At 41.9% G+C, this 24,076-nt stretch overlaps 1 protein-coding gene across 2 annotated transcripts in view; it reads left to right on the top strand.

Annotated features, from left to right (window-relative positions):
* The window catches only part of CDKAL1 (CDKAL1 threonylcarbamoyladenosine tRNA methylthiotransferase), a 794,854-nt gene that overhangs the window by 452,924 nt on the left and 317,854 nt on the right, over window positions 1-24,076 (top strand). For both annotated transcript variants that reach the window (XM_083187848.1, XM_083187847.1), the window contains exon 9: window positions 7,021-7,187. In XM_083187848.1, coding sequence (XP_083043974.1) covers window positions 7,021-7,187 — 167 coding nt within the window. The remainder of the gene's footprint in view (window positions 1-7,020; window positions 7,188-24,076) is intronic.

Below are 24,076 nucleotides of genomic sequence, written 5' to 3'. Positions count from 1 at the left end.
TTCCCATGAAGCGATGTAGAGGTGAGTAGTGCAGCCAGTGTTGCAGACACAGGTCCCACCAGACATTCCAGGTGCTTGAGAAATGAAGGGCTACCTATTTGGTCAGTCCTGGGCCCCACAATTTCTGGTTGCAGCCTTAGTTGGGAGTCTCTGCAACATTGTGATTAAAAGTTCTGCTAGGTTGGTGATATATACTGTATATAAGATAAATATATAAGCAACACCTAATTATTTTACATTTGCCTCCTTGTGTTTTTATTTATTATATATTGTGTTAAACTTTGTGGATAGAGATGTGCTGCATTGACCTTGTGACACTTTATTACTATCAGTTGGCTTAGGTTGAGTAGCAGAGGTACACGTTTGCATGTAGCAAGATAGGCCTAGAAATGGGAAGCATATACACATCATACTTGCCTACTTTTGAAAACAAGTTTCCGGGAGATTATAGCTGGTAGTAGAATTTTGCACAGCGCCCCATTGAGGGGCATGTCATGCTCCACCCAAAGGGCGTGTCTAGTTCCATATATGGAGAGATAGTGAAAATTGATTGTGAATGTGGCACATAGACGCGTGGGTGTGTACAGCTACGTCTGAGAGGAATCTTTCAAAATTACTTATATCCAAATGTACATGAGCCCTAAAGCAGTTAGTAAGAGCTATTATACTTGGTAAAGTGCTGAGAAATGGTGCTGATGATTCAATATAAATGTTTCTATATCTCATTACTTTTCCCCAAAAAAAATTTAACAGTGTAATGTGGGCTAGGTAAAATGAGGGAGATTGCTAGACTAATGAGGGAGAGATTTCAGAGAGGAAGGGTAGGCAACTATGATACACTTGTGGACCACAGTTTGCATTACAGAGAATTGTAATGAAATAGATTGATGTTGGTATACTTCTGGTGCTTGGGTTTCGAATTTGATCTACTGGTTTTGTATATAGTGACAGTTCAGCGCAGCATACCTTGCTTGGTCTGTAACAAGTACTGCAGTCTGTACTTTTGGAGTTTTCATTGTCTGTCATAAAACATCTTGTCTCTCAGCAGCAGCACTCTTCTAATGAAGTGTTTGCACCAAAATCATCTCAAGGATAGCGGAATAATGTTCATTCTGAAGTCAGCGCTGTGCAGCAAGTGAGACAATTACAGACTCATTTACAAAAGAGTAAACACGTTCCTACAGTATCTGTTTTTTTCTATTCATTTGTTACAGGTACAAAAGTAAGGCTTTCCTTGTAAAATGAGATGGATTGTTACAACAGCGAAAATATAGCCACCTGGAAAGTTTTCAGTAACAATTTCCATATGTATTGTCTAAAACAATATTTAGAGTCTGCCTTGGCATTTTCACATAATAATGTATGTTTTTCAAGGGCTGCACATATTGATAAATAGAGTACATATTCCTTCCATTGTTATCTTAATTACAATGATTACATGCGGCCTGCATATCAGAAGCTGTACTTAACAATGTGATTGTGTATCTCCACATATATGCGCTACAAGGGCAATCAATTGTGGGCCCCAAACATCACACCCACATGCGCTTGTTCCAATACCTGGGGCATCAATTTGGATTTGGTATCTCCTGACAAATAATTATTCAGCTGACGTTGCATCAGAGAGAGTAGTAAGTGTTGCATCCAAGGACAGACTATGCTACAGCACTAGGTGGTCCTATTCTGCAATGCTGGGTACACACGGAACAATTTGACATTCAGATTTTGACTATATAGTCAAATTCGAATCGGGATCGCATATACAATATATGGAGATAGAACATGTTTTTAAGCTTTCTATGCCAATTCGATGCGCGCTCCCATTCAGCTGAAATCGAAAAGCCAAGTAGACAGTGCAGCAATTACTATATAGTGCAGATTAAATGTAGATAGTATGCATTAGGGCAGATGTATTAAGCCTTAACAAGAGATAAATGTGTGCGAAGGAGATATAAACGTCCAGCCAATCACCTGCTAACTGCCATGTTACAGGCTGTGTTTGAAAAAGTCAGTAAGGAGCTGATTGGCTGGACGTTTATCTCTCCTTATCACCCTTGCATGTATCTCTTGTTAAGGCTTAATACATCTGCCCCAATGTAGGTTAATAGTAGAGAGTTAGCAAAGATAGCATAGCAATCGAATCTTAAGTCAAATAGCAAAGGAATCTCCCTGTGTGTACATACCATGAGTCTGTGTGGCTCACATATCATGAAGCCTGTTTATTACAGAATATGTGCAATATTCCCCTAATGATCAGGATAACTGCAAGCGCTAATTTACGTCACTGCATTGCGATTACTGGCAGTACTTTCACATACAATACAAATGGTACAGTATAGGGCATTTTCCTTCCATTCATCCAGTATTGTGTACCATATTTGGCAGCATTTCCTATATACCCGCTATGCCAACTACATCCCACGCACACGAAATAGCCAAAAATGTGGGCATTATAATCTTAATATGTTTGTGTGCAGTGAAGGCATGTCTTACACTTGGCGGGACTTATTTTGTCAGGATGAATTTTATATATATATATATATATATATATATATATATATATATATATAGTTCCGTGAGTATCCAAAACACTGCCATCTGCTGGCAGAGAGTGAAACGACATCTCTTTCTCACACATGCACAAACACAGAAGGTAGCAGACTAGCTTTCGAAGCTTTTGCTTTGACCTGACTTACTAGTGTGTAATATGAAGTTATGTCTTTTTTTCTGTCACTTTTAACTACTTTACACGCTGGGTCCTTACTGGTTGAGGCAAGGGACCTGCAGAATTTAAAAACACATAGTAACACTGCTACCACCATGGGAATTTTCCCAAAGGAAGACCCTGATTTACTGTTACATGCTCTCATAGTGGATTCGTGTTTGCAGAAATATAAATTGTGTTTTATTTAGACTGTATGACCCTCACTGCTAGTTTGAACATATCTGTTAAACACTAAAAGACATTACTAAGAAGAATACTATATTTCATTGTGTGTACTCTGTGCTTTGCAGTAATACATACTACATTGATGTTAGCCTTGCTCTATGATGCTGGTGTAAACATACCTTTCCCATTAGAGAATGGAGATAATTCCTCTTTATCGAATGGACGGTAGTCTCTCTCAAACATTCTGGTCATAAATGTTGCTTCCCTTTTACACAATATATGATACGCTCCTTCTGGTATAATAACTATACAAGTGTAATTTAGTTTGCTCTATATATAGTGCTGTTCGAGGGCATTGTTTGTTCTATTTTTTTGTTGTTGTCATGTTTATATTGTGGTCGGGTAGTAACTGCTCAGTAGACATATTCATCATCACATAGAATGTTTTAAAGGAAATGTTCTATGCATTTCTCCTGATGAACTCCTGATATTGGTAATTAATATGCTTCAGCTGCAATGCAAATGTATGGCTGCTTCCATCAGTGTGCTGAGTGCCGGTTCCCATTCAGTACAATAAGTATGCTGTGCTGGCTAAAGGCATCGTTTGTATACAAAGCTGCACAGGTATAGGTATTCCATAAATCTTTTAAAAGCCTTTAGGTACTTGGCACTGCCAATGTGAGAGAGGCGCTGACTAGGCTTAACAGGTATGCCGGGGACAGCGATGCTGTTCCCGCCAACAGCCCGGTAGTTACTTGTGTAGTTTCACGGCGCCAGCCTACGCTGATAACGCAGCTTACACTGCCGCCATGAAACTACACAAGTAAGGCAGCCAGGGACGCTACGCTACTTCTGACTGACTACACTGGGAGCGAGAACACTACGCTGGTTCTGATAGGTACGCTACGCTACGCTGACGACGTAAGCTGGTGCCGTGAAACTCCACAAGTAGATTTTTTACACCAAAAAAAAAAAAATAAACCTTTTTTTAAAGATCACATTCCAGTTCACCTTAAAAAGATGTTGAATGCAAAACGGTGAATCATAGCGAAAATCATGCTGAAAGCAGTTCTCCGTCCTAGCATTGAATACACTCTCGGCGAATCACATTGAAAACCCAGCGAATTGCAGCGAGCATGAGACCGAGAACTGGATGGCATTCACGGTTCGCTTTCGATGAACATTGAATAGGGTGAATCAGATTTTCAGTGAAAAAGATTCACTGCAAGGAGTGAAAACTCAGAAACAAAATAACTCACCCAATTTGAACTCTCTCACCTGGTACCTTGGCCCCACCTGCAGTGCAGCATGGTTTTGTCCATTTGAGAAAGACTTTGCATTTGCGATCAACTCTGAATCATGTCCAAAGTTCTGCTAAGGTCCAGAATAGAATACTGCTGTTATTTTAGAACTGCTTTTTCCTCCGACAATTCTTTATGAAGGAATAATACAGGTAAGGTAAGTATGTTAGTTAATTCCTCAGGAGAAATCCACTAATGGTCACAACATGATTATATATAGCATGTAATGAAGGATATAGTTGTTCCCTTGAGAGCTCAGGATTTTAGGTCAGTCAACAGCATTTTAGTGTAGAATGCTTTAATCTGTTGTTTAGAATTAGCTGTTTTTATAAGATATATTTGTGAATTCTCCCAGGAATGTCCAAGAGCCTCGCTGATTGAAGGAAGTCTATTTGCAAGATTTTACCACCCTCCCAGAACCTGTTTTTCTTTCTTGTAAAGTTGTCCCTATCCTCCCTCTCTGTGCATCTCGTCAGTATGTACTGTTGTCAACAGCACCTTAACAATATAAGCAAGTGATAAATATCTAGAGAGCGCAGGAAACACTCAAGCTTAGGTTGTTATAAAGTTAATATTTAATTATAATATAATGCACACAAAATAACATTGATAAAAAAGTTATACACATATACATTAATATAATAATCCTTAAAACGTCCAATTAATACCAAGGTATGTACCAATACCTAATGTAACACTTTGCCAATTCCTGCTAGTTATAAGTATACTTCAATAAACCCTAATACCATATACTCCAATAGTCAGCTGTTTAGTGATCTCTCAAATTGACATTTCCACGTGAGTATAGTACTTCCAAATTTTGGGTTTAATTTGTAAAGGTGGAGACAGTCCAGGTCGACCGGTTTTTAATTAGAGGGAATCGCTTGAATTGTAGCTTTGAAGCAACACATGGAGAGATGATAGCGGGCAATGGATTTAAGGTTCAATGTGAGATGGCACCTGTATTGCTGTTGATTTTAAGCCTCACCTATTGTGGCAATAACCTCCGATAGCTTAGTGAAGGAGCAATCCGGCAGAACTATGTAGCAGGGTACCTTAATGTGTGTACAGTCTTTTTGTTTCCGAAACCTGACCGCAGAATCGAGACCAGCTCACTGCGTCAGGGAGCCGACCGCACACACCCGGCTGGGGGCGGACGCTACAGGGAATACAGACACAGTCGTAGTTGGTATATCTACCTCCGCTCCTGACGGGTAAATGCGAGCATTCACCGTACTCCACTTGTGTAGCTGTAAGTCCCGTGTCCACAGACCCCTTTAGGGAGGAATTCCTTTTTGGCACAGACGGTCACAGGATGGCAAAGTCCGACCTTACTCTCAGGCACTCTGCCTGGCGGGGAAAAGTGCTCTTGACACGTTTCTCCGTCCTCCCAATATGAAGGTTTCTTATTGAGTCATCTGTGCTGTGAAAGTGCCTGCCAGAACCACATCTGACTGCACAAGGTCAGGTGACCGGGTTACATAGAAGGACACGATGTGCACACAATCTGTCTCACGACCCGTCTAGAGTGGACGTTTTCTGTCCAATATTTTTCTGGTGTATGGGGGCCAGTTGCATATCAAATTAATTAGCAGTGTTTCCTAGTGCATTAATCACATTGTTTTGTGACTAAAGAGGTGTACACCTGGGCTGGAGGATGGGCAATTTTGACTAAGATATTTTGCTTCGTGAAAATTGCCCAGTTGCTGCTAGAGATAAGGCGGCAACCATCCCCAGCAGAAGCCCATGTGTATAGATGAATAGACACTGCATGTATTGTCAAAATATTGCTGCCTGCAGGGCCGCGCATCATCTATCGCCCGCCATGTACACACGGGGCGATTCAGGGAACCCTTTTAAGCGATTTTGACTATGTACAGTAGTCAAAATCTCTTAAGTGTAAGCAAGCAGGTGAGCCTCATACCACACCCACTTGCTTATGCCATCTGAAGACTTCCCCTCAGTGGTTTTTTGAACAAGTTAATTTTAGTACATTTGAGCAGATCGATATTTCCGTTCTAGGTATGGGAAACGGGATCATAAGCGCTTGGAGAATTCATTTGAAGTTTTCCTCCATAAACCCATTCATAAATTTTAGTTTAACTACATAATGCTAAAAACGGATAAAACACCTGTGCACACTTTTACTTTAGTAAAATCAAAAAAGGTATGTAAGCCCCATAGGCCCAAAATTAAATTACGGAGTATGTTTTGCACCAACGCCAATAATCTTCATCCCAGCAGTTCGTGCATCGTTATCATATCTCTGAAAACGTAAAAGTCGCACGGGATATCTGACAACACACCTCTATGGCCTGCGTGGGCGAAGCAATAAAGATGTTGGTCACTTTCCACAGTGGCATTCTGTGCCTTTCACTCAAATTTCCACTTCCCGTTTGACTAGCCTGTTATTTTTTATTAATAAGTGTTTTCCATGTTATCATACAGATACATACATTATTTTGTTCAGTCTTCTCAGATATACATTGAGACAAGAAGGGATACAGTAGCTTCTGTATTTTATAATAGTCTTAGCAGAAAGTGTGTGCTATAGGCTGTTTTCAGTGCCTTATACTATTCATTAGCAGTAAGTGTAATCTCCAGATGGAACACACATATTATTTGCTTCATTGTGATAGTACGATGGTGATCGCAAAATGATCTTAATAACCCATCACTGCCCAGGGGATAAGTGTCTTTCTAGTCCTCTTCTTTATAATGGAAAGTCCAGAGTGGTTGAATAATAGCTCTGCTGAGCACTGAATTAAAAAGGAACAGCTGTATGATAAATTAAAGAAAAATGTCATTATCTCCTTGGTTTATTCACAGAGGGTGTCTGTGAGATTTGGCTGACCAGTGAAGACACAGGAGCTTATGGCAGAGACATCGGCACAGATCTACCAACCCTTCTTTGGAAGCTGGTTGATGTCATCCCTGAGGGCGCAATGCTGAGACTTGGCATGACCAATCCCCCTTACATTTTAGAGCATTTGGAGGTAAGAATAAAGAAATGTATAAACGATTTCCATGGGTCTGAAGTCATTAGTACTGATAGCTGAAAAACCAACATACAGTGGGGCAGATGTTCTAACCAGCATTCATTTCAGTTCTGCACTTAACGCTCGTTAACTGGGGGGGATTACGTTTACCCCAATGTATTACTAGGGCACCTAACGTGCGGGGAGCCGATAAGGAGAGCCGGTTGCGCTTTGTCATAACGGCTCTCCTTATCGGCTTTGGGGGGTTAATACATGTGCCTATAACGTTTGCCCGCTTCTCCAAGTTATGCTGGAGAAGCGGGACTCGTTATTTAAAAAACGTTATAGGCAGATTGATACATCTGCCTCAGTGTTTAAATCAAGGTGGCCTACAAGAAAATGTACTGACATGTCACGGTTAGTGCTGAGCATGATCTCATAGTTCAGATCAGCTTAGCCATACAGTACGATAGTGTATGTAATACCTGTTATATAGCTGTTGGTCTTTCCTCATAAATGTTCAAATTAAAGAAATGTATTTAAATGTTGTACATGTGCCTGTATGGGGGAGTGATGGTCTGGAATACATTCCCAAATGCAGTCTGCTTTGATGTTTTGAGATGTGTATGGTATTTAATTATCTGTTTCGTACTATCTGTCATGTACTCTTTAAAGCAGGGCTGGGCAACACCGGCCCTTCAGATGTTGATGAACTACACATCCCAGCATGCCTTGCATCAGTTTCAGCATGGCCACAAAGCAAAACTAATGCAAAGCATCCTGGGATGTGTAATTCACTAACATCTGGAGGGCCGGTGTTGCCCAGCCCTGCTTTAAAGGAACAATCTGATCATTAACCAATCTGTTCCTTCCATTTTGTGACACCACAGCTACTGTATGCTGAAAGTTTCTCCCTAGGTTCTGTGTTGACTGGGAATGCAGTGTAAATCCCAGCGGTCAGGATCCCGGCGTTCAAAATTCCGACGCCGAAATCCCGACACTTTCTCCCTCCGGGGGTGTCCACGACACCCCCGGAGGGAGAATAAATTATTGTGCCGAGCGTATCGAGGAACCGGGCCCGCTGCGTGGCGAGCGCAGCGAGCCCGCAAGGGGGGCGATCCACGTTCCCCCCTTGTCGGGATTTCGGTGGTCGGGATTCCGGCGTCAGGATTTTGAACACCGGGATCCCGACCGCCGGGATTTAATACTGAATCTGTTGACTGCACCCGGTGTGGGGGGAATACTCCATGTGCGCATCACAAAAGGAGCATGTCTTATTGGGAAAGGTCATGGCCACATGGCTAACCCCTGTTTTTGTCACTTTTGGGAGTTCCAGAGAAGCTGTTCTGCCCTGAGAGACTGTCTGCCTGCAGTGCTGGCTTTCCAAACTGTGGCAGGAGCAGAGTGCTGCATGTAATGTTACAGTGCAGCCCCCAGCTTCTGTCACTTCTGGCGGTTGACACCTGGGAGCTGCTCACGCCCATGTAGTGACGCCACTGGTCCAAGTGAAGGGAAAACAAGCTTTGGGATATCAAACTAGATCGCCTGAATTTCACCATTTTCTCTGGAAAACAAAAAGGCTCAGTGAAACCTGTGTGTGTTTTTCAGTTGCTGCTTCCCCATTTCTGCTCAAAAACAGGGTTGCTTTTAGGGGTTTTGCTTTGCCTGCCTGAGGAAGGTGAAACAAAATCCCTTCTAAGCTGTGGCTTGTGGGTTTATAAAAGAGCTTAAGCATACACAATAGGTGGTATTCAGTTGTTATACTGGGCCCGGTCTACCGTCAAAAGAGATGGTTGATGATGCATATGATAATAACTGTCATGTGTTCAAAAATCGACAGTTGGTACTAGATTGGCTGGTGCACCATTTACAGTAGATTGATTGGAGCACCATTTAAAGCAGATTAGCTGGAGCACCATATATCATACACACTGAGTTTCAAAATGTGTTGCGCCTAATAAAACTGGATGATAAATCAGCCCTCCTGTTTGAATTGTGCAGACAATCTTGATCTCTCTCCTATCATGTGTTCATAAGTAAGCAATATTATTCATGAGTAATCAATATTGCTTTCCACAGTGTGGTACATAAACATCAGTATATTTTTACTTGATGGTAATTTACGGTTCTCACCTGTTAGATCAGTTCAGAAATATCACTACATGTATGTCACATATACCCCGTTCTCACTGCAGGCAAATTCCCGGGTCTAGCATGTCAACCCGGAAATTTGCCTTTTAACACAGGTTTTTTTACAGTGTGAAAGGGTCGCATACCCAGATCTCATACACAGGGAATACCCTTCTTTTTACCCGTGTTTGATTTGAGATCAGGGTATGCAGACACAGGTTGACCCGGTCTCACTGTTTTAAAACCCGTGTTAAAAGGCAAATTACCAATAGAACTTCTTCACCCGGGAATTTGCCTTGCAGTGAGAACGGAGGTCTGTCCCTGCAGTCTCCGGCATTTTAATGGCGGGTAAAAGCTGTGTATTTCTCACTCGCAATGAGAACACGGTATTATCTGTACTTTATATGAGAACTGCTGCATGTGAGCATTATTCACCCCTTTCCTGCTAGAAGATCCTCCCTGACACTCAGCCTGAACACCCGCTTGAATCAATGACTCGCACAAAATATTGCTGCCAATACCAGCTTGGCTCTCCCAAGGGTACAGCTCCTAACTGCTCTCTACACTGCATGATTCACATTGCTGCATGCCTCAAGGCTACAACAAGGGTTGGCAGCACTATCTGTCAGCTTACTAGTGGTCACAGTCCTGCTACCAGGCTCCCAGACAGGCCTGACTGGTCAGCCTCCTGGCTCCACTTCCTCTGTTCTTACACAGGAACCACTGTAAATACTGTATTGTATTAATTTGTGTTCTGCTTTTGTTCATTTTTTTGCAATTACATTGAACGACCAATGAGAGCTCCAATGTGATTCACCCGGATATGTACAAAAATAATATTGCATCTCTTTTTTGCTTAAATATTTCCTATAGTGTTTGGTATTTCCGGGTGGTTCCGCCATCCAAGTACTTTCCAGACCCACCAATGTAGTTAGCCAATGGGAGTACAGTGGCAGAGAGATGAAGGAGAAATATAGACAATACATATGTCAAACTCTAACGAAACCCATATACATAGCTTACAGTACATATAATCTGTTCGTACGACTATATATGTAGATCCACTATGATAATTCATGGCTTGTTAGGCAATCTCTTCAGTCAATTAAGCAGAATAAAGAAAAATAATAGAAAGTATGTGAGCATCTATCTTGGACTTAAAGTGGTCCAGGAGAGGTGGTGGAACTCATTACCGTCTACCACCTATTTCCCTCCTCGACTCCCCCCATAAGGCAGCGCCAGCCAGTGGTAGGGTTTTTAGCACCCCCTGCAAACTATAATGCTTTTCTGTTAGAATTACTTTGCAGGGCCAAGGTGGAGGTATAACTAGTACCACCTCACCATTACAGATGGTAGAACTTTGTTCTCTGCACTTTAACTCCTGGTTGGGCTTTTGCAAAGTTAGCTCATAAAATCTCTAGAAGCACTACAAGCTAGGCGCTCCCATTAATGTATGTTACAGAAAGTATTAGGCAGTCCAGAGATGGGGAGGTTTTAATACCCCATATCTCCCCCACCCTGGTATCTACAAACATAAACAACTCATTTGGTATGTTAGTTTGGCCATTTCTTCACCTAAAAGTATGCCTTGATGGGCCACCATAGTATTATTATGCATTATAGATGTTTTGTTCAAACCCATTAAATATTAAAAACAAATACTGTGGGCCATATGTAATGCTGTGGGAGAATCAGAAAGTGGGAGGTTTGGGGAGTTTTCACTTTTTTTTTTAATTTATTTTAAGCGGCAATCATTTGCACTGAGAAACCAGGTTGATTTTGCCATGTAAATGATTACCTCTTTTAAAAAAAATTAACTGTCCCTAAATATCTAACTTTCTGCTTCTCACACCCTATTATATTTTGCCCCATGCTTTAGAACTTACAAGTGCAGATTTTAATATTAAAGCCGAAGCAGGAATCACAAAGTATGTATCGGTGGTAGTTAAAAGGAATATTTAATCATAATAATAAAAATGCACATTTTTGCTTTAATGCGCTTTCTTGCAATTTCAATAGAAATCACTTTCTTGAATTCAGTACATTGTCTTTGGCATGAGAGAAGAAATAATCACACTAATGCTATTTATAAGTGTAAATTGTGTGAGTGCTACATGAACAATTACATATATTGATGTTGAATGGCTCAGCAATGAAGGAGTTAACACTTTAAACTCAGCCAAATAAACCTGTGTGAAATACTGCCTGTATACTGTATAATACTGCCGGCTCAAAAAAACAAAAAAAAAAACAGTGAAAAGCCCATGTCTACATTTTGCCTGTTGACATAGCCATTGTCGACCTAATGCTTCTGTCGACCTTCCAACCATGTCAACCTATTTCATATGTCAACCTTAAATCATGTCCACCTTCAGTGGTCTATCCAATGCATGTCGACCTTATATGTGTCGACTCAATGACCGTACACCACCCTGTCGTCCTTGAGTGGTCGACCTAATGTATGTCAACCTTCATAGTGTCGATTTAGCGACCGTAACCGTAGTAACTGCACCTCCGGCATCAGATGGTGGTTCTGTCCTATCTAGTCTGCAGTTTCTGTAAGGCTGTGTACACACGGGGGCGATTATGTCTAATATTGCGGGCAATATGGTCGCTGAGCGATGGGAGTGTGCACCGGTGTGATATATCACCGGGTGCGCGCTCCCGTTTTCTCCCCCGTAGTGATCGCTGGCCGCAGGTACATGCTCCTGCGACCTGCTGATTTCCACTGCCGGGCTCCCCCGGCAGTTTCTTTTGCCTCAACGACCATCTTTGGTCGCTGATGCAAACGGGACACTGAGCGATATATATCGCTCATTGCGAGCGATATATCCCTCCGTGTGTACGGGGCTAAACTGTATTAAGGAATGTATTTGTTAAACTGCAATTAAAATCCTTCACTTCCATCTACGAAAGGCCTTTTGGGTCTCTCCAGCTATTGTGAAACTACAAGTCCCAGAATTCCCTGCAACAGTTGTGTTATGTAATGCAAAACCTGTTGTAGGGCATTTTGGGATTTGCAGTTTCACAATAGTTGGAGAGCCACAGGATGGATAGGCCTGATCTTGGAGAATCATTGCCTAAGGTAGTCTCTGCCACCAATCAAGAGCCCACACGCTGTTTTTTTCTGGGGCTTCTCTGCTGCTCTCACAGTCTAGATAGAGGACTGGAGAGAGTGGTGAGTGAGGAGGAATAATCACTACCTGCAATTTAGAGACTTCTAATTAGTTCTGCTAATTCTCCCCTTTCACTTACTGCATTATTAAATTTAATATCGGTTGACAATATGAATTTGCCAGTTCTGTTATAGAAGTGGCAAAATCCATGAAAATCTCAGTAGAGGGAGGGGCATACTTGCCTACTTTTGAAAAACAGTTTCAGGGAGATTATAGTTAATAATAGAATTTTGCCCAGCGCCCCACTGAGGGGGTGTGTCATGCTCCACCCACAGGGCGTGTCTAGTTCCATATATGGAGAGATTGTGAAAAGAGATTGTGAATGTGGCAACTAGAAGCGTCAGAGTGTACTGCTAAATCGGAGATGAATCTTTTAAAATGACTTATATCGAAATGTAGATGAGCCCCAAAGCAGTTAGTAAGAGATACTGTACTTGGTAACGTGCTGGGAAATGGTGCTGAGGATTCAGTGTAAATTTATCTATCTCATTCCTTTTTTCCCAAAAAATGTAACCGTGTAATGTGGGCTAGGTGAAATGAGGTAGATTGTTGTTATTTCAGGGAGTCTCCTGCAGAATGCAGGAATAGGCAGCTATGGGGAGTGGTGTCCTTAGTAAAATATAGATATATATATATTTTTTAAACATCCACAGGTTTTTACAGCTGTGGCCCAGTGATGTGCAGCAAGTTGAGGTAGTGCCTCGTCTGCCACACTCAGAGGTGGATTAAGTCCTCCTGGGGCCCTAGGCAAGATACTGGTTTGAGGCCCTCCTTGCTCAAACAATCCCTAGCACTATATTGTCGCTTCTGATTGAAGGTGGCATCGATAGAGTACCTTGACAAATGCACAATCTTCTACCGATATATGCTCAGCTCAGTGAACATCTGCATTGCGTACAAATCTGAATCAGGCTTTTGGGCTTTTTGAAGGAAGCTGTATAACTGACTGCCCACAAACAGTGGATGAAACCATATTGTGTATCCAACATTTTTTTTATCCTATCAAAGAACATCAAAGGGACTTTTGGATTGTGGGCAGGTCCATATGATTTAATGATGTCATGTGACAGTAGCTCAATGCTCCTGGGAAAGTTTTGGATGGCCAGGATATCTTTATGGGGCCCCTTGGGATCTTCTGGGCAGTAGGCAGTTGCCTTGTTAAAAATATGCCTCTAGTGATACTTCAGTATACGAGAAATATCTTCCTTATACTATTTAAATAATTTTTTATAGCCCAAAATCTGGAGTAGAAAGTGTATGACAGGTGAAACCTCACTGGTCCTCACATCTCTAAACGAAAAAAAAATAATAATCGAACAGTATATTCTGCTGCACCTTGCTTACAAGATCCCCTGGACTCATACATTGTGTGTAAATCTGGCTCTGATAATAGCCAATTCCTCCCCAGCCATTTACCCCACTGCATGTCTCCGCTGTGGTCATAGTTTTCTGCAGACAACAGACTTCCTGCAAGTAATCCCATTAAAGGGAACTGCAGCCAGTCACTTCAGGACATTGCTTATAACAGAGAACAATAGCCTAGTACTTTGCTACATAGAAAATGTAAATACACAGACATTTATGAAGACATGAGAAGTTTTTGGAATACTCAAATATTATTAGTTTCTTTATGTAAGGCGGTTTGTTTTATATATAATGGTTTTCTAACTGTAGCCAGAAAATGGTTCATAATGAAAGAGAGGGAGAAAATAAGTAAAATACAATAAAACCATGTCACCCTGGTGGTATTTAAGGACTCAAAGTCCATGAAATAAGCAGGGACAATTTTACCGATGTCCTTGGTTTGCAGTCATTAGAACAGGCATTCTCAACCTCAGTCCTCGAGGCCCACTTACCATCGATATATCTGTGTACAGTCGTATCGTCGACCTCCCGTACAGCCGAAGATCAACTTATCTGCAGATACAGTATATCAACTAGTGTGTACACAACTTAACAGTACTGTTTTTTTTGTGATATCTATACATGAGGACAGGCGATGCACAGCAATCCAAATCTCATTCCTAGTATACGCAAGTATACCTGGCCAATAAAGCTGATTCTAGTTCACTCGGAAGGTTCGAAGATCGCAGCTTACCTAGTGCCAGGGAGTTCGCCCCGCCAATACCCACTGTCCCTGCTGCCATTTCCCCTCACAACCATGCAAGGGGATGTGTAAAGAAGACACATTCCCTCACATGCTGCTACTGCAGCAGAAGGGTTTCCTCTGATGAAGTCCCAGTGACGAAACGCGTCACGGCGTGGCTTACGTCGCCCACCAGCTGTGCTCACCTAACGGTCGTTCCCGATACCGGACCATCCCGCTTCTGCAGCGCAATCCAGCGTCTGTTGCCTCGGAGGTGCCCAAGACACGGAGCCGACCAAACGAGTGAGCTGTCTTCCTGATTGGTTTTAATCAAGCCGTGTGGTAACCAGTCCACAGTGTTGTATTTTTAGGTACGAGCATTCTCGTGAAGTACCCTGGAGTCTTGTGTCTCCTTTTATGCAAAATAAAATCTCTTTTAATACACTAGGAAGCGCTCCTGCCCATTTCTTCTTGTTTCATCCAGATATACATACATACATACATACATACATACATATATATATATATATATATATATATATATATATGTATTTATTCCATTTAATATTGTCAATCCTTGAAAGTCCGACCGTTTGTTATACAGTTGTAAAATCAGCAATTGAGTTCCATGCCTCAATTTTCAAGTCTACAATTAATCAAAGAAAAATGCACTAATTAAGCACTCAGAATTAGGTAATTCCCCAAAATTGACTTGTCATTAACACTAGTGACACTGCAGGAGTTGTTTGTTAATGAAAAGGTCACATGGGGCAACATGGTAATTAACCTAGCATTTGGAAAGTCCATGGAAACTGTTTTCCTACAATTGTGTTTGACCTTCTTGGGGTTAATCTGTCCCACACAGAGCCCAGTTGTAGGTTTTCCCTTCAGAAACATCCCATCCTGAAAGGTCATCGTGGAGAGAGAAAATGTAATACAGGGACACAGGCATGTGAATTTGTCACACCAAAGCACATTAAACCCGTGTTTGCCTTGGAGCATAAATAGTTTCCACACAAAAAAAACAAAATCCGCCTTTCCACCCACTGTGCATGGGCATTTCACAAGTGACACCCTTTAGCTAACCAATATACCAGTACCTGTAACAGAGACATTTAACCCTATCCCTACCCTGATTAACTCAGTACAGACATAATTTGATGTAACCCTTTGCCGTACCACTTCTCTCTGTAGTGGTATCTACATTTACTATTATTATTTTTTTACAATATGACTACAGTAGTTAATAAATCTGTTGACTCATCAGTTAAAACACTTACATATACACGTGTAAATATTCCATTATTTTAAACACTGGTTGTTTTATGATCTATTTAAAATGTTTGTTCTAATCAAATATTTTCAGTGGTGCCGAGAAGGGGGTAGCGGAGTGCATACTCTTTATCTGGGGCTGTTGGAGAGGCCTGGGTCCCACTGCTGAACTTTTACTTTCTAGATAGTGGGGGGGGGGGGGGTGTACTTTCCCTGTGGGATGTGTGCTTGATCAGCCTCCATGCGGTGCACCCCCGTGCTTTGCGGCTGTGCAACTACCAATATTTACCACAGAAGAGTGTTGGCCACACTTCCCTTCATTGACCATTCCCCCTCCATTTACCTGTCCCTGGACACTTGTTGGCACCCTGGATTATTATAAAAGATGATATTTGTTTTTTAGTTATCTTGAATATCCTTATCAGGTCATAGTCTGAAATGTTGGTTGAGCATTGTGAAAGTGATGAGGCATCTTCTAAAGGCCCATACACACAAGACAATATGGTCCAGTGTGTATGTTGTGCATCGTTAACGATGCGTGCCAGTGTGCCATTAATGATGTGCACCGTTAACGACCCCCTCCCTCATCTAAGCATGTTCGGACGAGGGAGAACATCGCCAACAGCGGCTATGCTGCAGCATGACAGTTCTTTACCCTTGTCACCCTTCCCCGCCACCGGCTCCATCCTGTGTGTGTCCACTTGCCGTTGGCGGTCAGCCCCACCGAGTCCCGCCGCTGCCAGTATTGGCTTTGGCGAAATTAATGTAATCTGTTTGGGGTTTAAGTTTGTGGTTAGTTTTTTAAGGTAGGAATGTGTCCGTCTTTGAAAGTTGCAGAGGCTTAGATATATATAGTAGTATCAACAACTAGCACCTCAAAGTACTCGTTAGCTATATATCCTTTTAAGTAAATTAAAAAGAATAAAGAAGAAATAGATGGGGTGGGGGCAGTGGCGGAACTACCCAGGGTGCAGGGGGTGCAGCTGCTATGGGGCCCGGCGGCTGGGGGGGCCCGATGGACAGTAAGCACTCCCTGACCCCTGCACCGCGCTTAGGTATTTTTTTTTTAAGGGAGCCACTGCTGCAGCTTCCTGTGTGGCTTATGATCTGCTCGCCAGAGCCAGGAAAAGTAAGTAAAGAGGGTGGCGGGGTGGGGCACGAGTCCGGAAGAGAGACTGTGGGAGTCTGCATCCTGGCTATGGCACGTTGAAGGCAGTGAAACTGACGGTGAGGGGCGGCCGAGGTAGGAATCTTGTATGATGTGATGTATGGTGGTGGCTGTGTCCAGAGAGGCACACCCGCTCACCACGGCCGCCACCTCCCCCAGCCTCCCACCGGGTGCCGCCGATACTCTCCACGCCGTCTACACTCACTGCAGTCCCCGGAATCCACCCCCCACCTCGGCTCCTCGTGCTCACCATGCTCCCCATGTATTATAACCTCCTAGAGCTGGGTCATCTCAAGCACAAAAAAAGAATAAATTAGAAAATTACAATCTTCTTTAAAAATGAAAATGTCTCTTTAAGAGCACTTTTAAATTGCAGCACAACAGAACAAGGGTGTCTCAAAACACAAAAAAATAAACTGTCTCTTTAAAATCACTTTTGAAGTGCAGCACAATCCACCTGAAGCCAATTGTCACAGAAGTCCTCACTGAAATAAACATACACGGGGTGGGAAAAAGATGTAAAGTTTGTACCTCCACTCCCGTGCACTGATTGTTTCTTGGCTATTACTTCCCGCCACAAGCCGCCAGACGTCTCCTCCCCGCCGCAGCCGTGGTCCCGGCTTCCAGCGGTAAGAACTTTCTACCGTGGTCCCGGCTTCCAGCGGTTTATCAGGGTCACTCTTGCCGGTATCCAGCTGAGGCAATTGGTGGGGGTGGTTGTATATTTGTGGAATCCACAGTTATCCACCAAAGTTTGTAGAATTGGTGTGCGGCACGGGTGGATGTGGTCACCCTTTGTTTTTATATTCATTTTTATATTCATTTTTATTTTTTGTTTGTGCCGCACACCAATTCTACAAACTTTGGAGAATAACTGTGGATTCCACAAATATAGAACCATCCCCACCAATTGCCTCAGCTGGATACCGGCAGGAGTGACAGGAGGCGGATAATTGATCTTTTCCCCGATATACCGCTGGAAGCCGGGACCACGGTAAAAAGTTCTTACCCATAAAAAAGATCAGAGACAAACCTAGAAAGAGCACACCTCATTGATACCATCCCTTAGAAAGAAATAAAACAAAAAATACCACACAAAATATAAATTAAACTGGCACCGTAACAACATGTATGATGAGCTTTGCGGTGTGTCACATAATGTGTAATGGGCTTTACGGTGTGTCGCATAACATGTAATGGGCTTTGCGGTGTGTCGCATAACATGTAATGGGCTTTGCGGTGTGTCACATAACATGTAATGGGCTTTACGGTGTATCGCATAACATGTAATGGGCTTTGCTTTGTGTTGCATAATGTGTGAGGGGCATTACCCTTTGAAGCGAGGCCACACACCTTTTATAATGTGTGCATTTTTATTTTCAAAATCTATATTTGAGGGGCACATTTTTACTGTTCCCACTAATGGTGGCCACACATGATGTGCACTGGTAGAGAACTTAGTTAGGGGGGGCCCATTATAAATTTTGCTATGGGGCCCACAAAGTTCTAGTTACGCCTCTGGGTGGGGGCAGTTTGCAACTGATATTTAGGCCTATTTATTGGGAAGCTGTGCTAGTGTTATCAATGCTTGTCTGTCACTGTCATGGCAATAGAAATATTTTATTTCCTGTGAATAAATTACTTCAGGTGCTGCTTAGTGATAGGCAGCTGCCTTGGCAATACTGTGAGTCATTTCCCCCCTAAATCCAGCAGTTATTACTTCCAGTGATAGTGAAGCTATTGCAGGCAGTACCACCTTGAGACCAAACATCAATGATTAATGTTATTATTATTATCCATTTACATGGACATATTTTGAGTGTCAGAAAACCACAGGATTTGGTGCTATTGAAGATAGTTTAAGTAAGAGAAGAATAAGTGCATGAGGGAATAGGGCCCTGCTTGTGACATTTTAACACTTTATTTTAGCAAAAACCATCTCACTGTGCCTCCTGTATGTAGAAACATCATGAGATCTGCAGTATACTGTAACAGTTATACTTTTTTGTGTGAAACCTGTAGAGTACATAATTGTTCTGAGAATTACTTATAAGCAAAACAAAGAACAGTAAAGTAGTATAAATGTCTCATTTACACAGAAAATAATTGCATTCTATCTTAATGCCTATACTTAACTAAGATATTACATGTATTCTGCTGTTTCTATTATTTTCTTTGTAAGCTCAGATGGAACCCTCGTGCAGTGCAGTAGAGGACCATTCATATTTCCCATAATTTTTACAAAAGTATGTATTTTCTATTAGGCTATGATCAATGTTCCCTCTAATTTTACGAAGTCTGTGTGCGGCAAAAGATTTTGGCTGTGCAACTTTGGAAGGAAATTTAAATTTTTTGTGCGTCACTTATATATAACTGGGAAATGACGTTCAGCATTTGTGTTAACTTTACTTCAAAATTATATTAAACATTTAAACATTCAAAACACAGCACACAATGTAGTTAATGGCTGAAACACACATTAATTGAGTCCACAACTGCAAAAAGGGACCACTGCTGCTTTGTGCGCTCTGTTGTAATGTCTGTGCGCACACTCGTCGAGTTGTGTGCGCGCGCACGTGCACACAGCTTAGAGGGAACACTGGCTATGATTAATATTAACATCCTCCATACACCACAGAGATTTAGGCCGTTTTCAAGAAATCGGCCCAAATAGGATGCGTTCGATGTCCCATCGGGTCCAATGCAAATTCAATCATGCTGCCGGGGAAGGTCCCGGGTGACTTGTGGGGGATCGGATGGCCATACAATGCTTGCAGTAGTGTATGGCCAGCTTAAGACAAGCTGCTGTACAGTATGTGTGCTTTATTATTTAGCAACTTCTGTTTCCAGTATCCATTTGGTTATGATATTTTTTGTAGTGTGCACTATCATATATATAAACGCTGCTTCTCACCTCTATGGGGGGGAATTCAAATGTTTTTCGTGCTGGCGGACACTAAGGCCTGTACTCAATGCGTCCTGCGAGGGGGTTAAACGGCGGGCCTTGCAGAAAACAATTGATTCTTGCTGTTTAACCCCCGCACCGGCCGCTCACTCTATTCAGTGTTCCGTGGGAATCCTCGCTGTTTGACAGCGAAGATTCCCCCAAACAGCGAGGCCCACTGCATTTAGCTGCGATTCTTGCTGTTTTAGCGGCCGCATACGCCAATTCCCCCTCGCTCCAAAAATGGAGAAGAGGGGGAGTGCAGGGGTCCATTGAATATGGACCCTGCGAGCTGTGACAGCGAGCAGGCAGCCCTGCGATCTGTCACCGCTCACCCGCAGCATTGAAAACTGGCACCAAATGAGAAATTTCAAATGTTGCTCCTTTTGGCCATGCACAGCCCCATCACTGACATTACTGATTTTCTATCATCTTTACTTGCTGGAAACTAGTAGTTAATAATTGAGCAGCTGTATGACATGGGGGATAATGCATTGCTGCAGACCAGGTGTTTCCTTGGATATATGGAATCCAACTTTTTAGAGAAGAATTCTAATGTTCAGCATTATGTTTTCGTGTGACGTTGCTGGTGTCATTGTGATCATGGAAAAATTAGTGTGGAATTGCTGTACAATGTGGAACGATACAGAATGCTTTGCCGTGGGACTTTCCACATCGTCAGTTTTTCCACACTATGATAAGTTGCCCAACCAAATCCTGCTTGATATCACAGGAAAATAAAATCTGTAATGAATATAGCCTGTGTAGTGACTGATTAATCAGAGGAGCACTGAATGCCTGTGTTTTCTTAATAGGGCAAACACACGGTTCGATATTGCTTATAGAAAAAAAATCGGATTCAATTCCGATGCACAGCCCCGTGGCATTAAAATAAACAGAAAATAGACTGTGCAGACAAGACTATATAGTTCAGACCTGCACTATATAGTGTGAATCGAATGTGTACACAGCGCAGTGCAATCCGATGTGGATTAATTTCACGAACATAGAAAGTGAATCGCTCTGTGTGTACACCCCTTAATAAGAATAGGGTATTAACGGTTCTATGAAAGGGTCGACGGTATCTAGGTGGACAGTCAGTTGACTCCAAATGGTCGACATAGACAAAAGGTCAACATGGTAGTGTTACACATGTAAAGATCGACATGGCCATGTTTCTTGGGTGAATTTATACATTTCATTACATGGGCTCCAAATTAGTGCACCGCTTCGCTCGCTATACTTTTGGGAAAGGTGCCCCAATTGGAGTTCATATAGATGGTATGGATTTTGTATGTTGTCCCCATGCTTGGGTGGGTTTATCCAGGTACTCGGGTTTCCTCCCTCAGTCTAAAAATACTGTACACTGGTAGGTTAATTTGGTCCCACAAAATGAACCCTAGTGTGTTAAGTAATATAGATTGCAGTAAATATGCAGATTCTGACTAGGTATAATTGTTAGTTCAGTAAGGTATCTGCTTCTAGCAGAACATGCAGGGTGTGACGTCTTTTGACCTGCTAGGAGGGGGAGACAGCCTCCACTGGGGCAAAGACTTATGTGAATAGCCAAATAGACTCTTTAAAGCAGTGGTGCCAAACTCATGGCCTTCAAGCTGTTGTGGAACTACACATCCCAGCATGCTCTGCGACAGATTTTATATAATGGATTGCTAAAACTGTGACAGGGCATGCTGGGACATGTAGTTCCACAACAGCTGGAGGGCCATGAGTTTGACACCACTGCTTTAAAGTGTGGAATATGTGTACGCTATATAAAGATCTGGTAAAATATAGTATGAAAATGAAAAACAAAGAGAGAAAAAATGATGCCGACCTTTTGCTTGTGTCGACCGAAAATGTCAATTGAACAGTGCAATTCTAATTTGATAGAGAAAAAGGTGTGAATTTTATTTCATATTTTAAATAATGTTGGGAAAAGCAGGCATGGCTAAAGCCCCATACGCACTTACCGATGGCCACCAGGGCTGATGTTGGTGGAGGCAGGGACCCGGTGCACTCAGAGAAAGGTGCCTATTTAGGACATCTTCCTTATATTAATGGAGACTTGGCCCATGAGTAAAATCCTTCAAACTTTCATGAGTGAACTTGGTGAAAGGTGACTTCATAATCTAACACCATGCCCGGGGGCTCACGTTGGCTGCTTTCCACCAATTACAGAGTGACCTAGCTCTTTCTTCCACTGAGCCATGGAAAACCCCTATATCTAACACTTTATAAATAAATACTTTCCACCAATCCACCTCATTTCAGACACTAGTAATTTGGGAGATTTATAACGTGCTTGTAATTGAAGCAGACATCACCTTAAACATATTTACTTGCATGATTTAAATAAAATTTCACAATTAGCATATCATTTGGCAGGCCATATTCCAATGTTAGATCAGCACTACAATAACATATAAGCAACTCTTACCCAGATAAGGCATCCAAATGATAGGTCAACAGTTTCTAGGTGGATATTGTTTAGCTTTTTGCTTTTTATTAAGCCATTGAAGTTTACTTCTAAGATGACTTCACTGACTTGTAGTTCAATTTATTACTTCTAAGTTTTTTTTCTCAGCAAATTAAATAGTTTCATATCTTTCTTTGTCTAGCATTGGTGCTGATAGACTCAGATGCTTTCATACAAATAATCCACTTAATCTAAATAGCTAATTGTAAGCACTGGAAAGACCATAGATTCAGAAGAATCTATTAACGAATACGTGAAGTGTGCCGCTGTCCTTCAAAGTGATCAGTGACCTTGCTTATGATTACTTATGATTCTTCTTTTGTACTCTAAAAGCGGTTTATTCCTTTTGCAGGTGCCAGTCCTTGTATTATAAAATGGTCTCTTTCAATAATTTATGGTGTTTTTGTGTGTTTTTTTAATGGATATAATTGTTTTCAATACTGTGCTCACTAAAGTATTGGTAGAAAAAACTTCTGTCAGTCAACTAATTTTCCTTGCCATGTTGTAGACATTTTACCATGATAATTTTCACATAGCATGATACTTTATAAGCTGTTTGTTTCCGTATCTCCCATTATTTATTTATACTCCTACAATTCCTCCCACTATCCATCCTCCTATTCCTCCTCCTATTTTTTACAATACGGGACTAAAGTGATGGTGGTATGCTGATGTCAGCGAGTTCACGCTAGGCTGAATGCGCTACTGCACGTGATCAGCTTCTCCACGCAACTTCCACAGTGAACAGCAGTGCCGTGCAGTGTTGCTCCATATTGGAGAATGTCTTAACAGATAAACCCTAGTGATGGGTATATTCCTACCACTGAAAGAACCGAGACAGCATAACCCTATGTTCACATTCCACCTGTTCCTTCTAATTAATAAACTTTGTGCCTGGTTAAGGTGTGAATTCACATCTCTCAAGCATCTGCTGACACCTACCAGCAGCAATAGGTGATACCTGTAGGCTATTGGCCCAAGTTATTACATGTGAAGCTTATCAAACCAGGAGAGCAGCTGCAGCATCACAGAATATAAGGACCCAAGATAATATGAGCTCTAACAGGCTTTGGATGTTACAGAACATGGAAATGCAGTCAAAGCAGAAAAATCATCTGAGATGACTTACAACTTTGGGAAGAACCTCAATACAACGGTTTCAAGTGTAACAAAATTAGACATAAGGCCACAGAGTGTAGAACCAGTGAAACGAGTGAGGTTTCGCCATGGAAGCGTCATTAGAGAAATTAGCCTTCAATGTAGCCAGCAGTCCTGGAATTTACTACTGGTACATGGGCTCAGAAGCCACAGGGTAGTTCAGCTGCAACAACAATTTGTTCAAGTCATTAAGCTTGTTTGACCATAGAACTATCAGGGGGTTAGGAGACTTGAGAAGAACTGCCATTTCAGTTGAACAAAAACTATAGAATGCACTTTAGGATCAAAGAATACAGTAGTCAGTGACATACTCTGGAACATGTGTTGCTTGTACCAGATCTAGGAACCCACCTAACTGCTAAAAGTATACTTCAAAAGGAGTAAAGGTTCACAGACTGTGGACAACCATACATCCTGGACACTGGGGAGTGATTCAAACCAATCCAAGGACCTAGGGTACGATACCATCCAGAAACGTCTAGATGGCATGATGATTG

The sequence above is a fragment of the Crinia signifera genome, chromosome 5 (assembly GCF_055691185.1).
Source record: "Crinia signifera chromosome 5, ASM5569118v1, whole genome shotgun sequence".
Lineage (NCBI taxonomy): Eukaryota > Metazoa > Chordata > Amphibia > Anura > Myobatrachidae > Crinia > Crinia signifera.
This window is presented reverse-complemented; position numbering and strand designations above follow the sequence as displayed.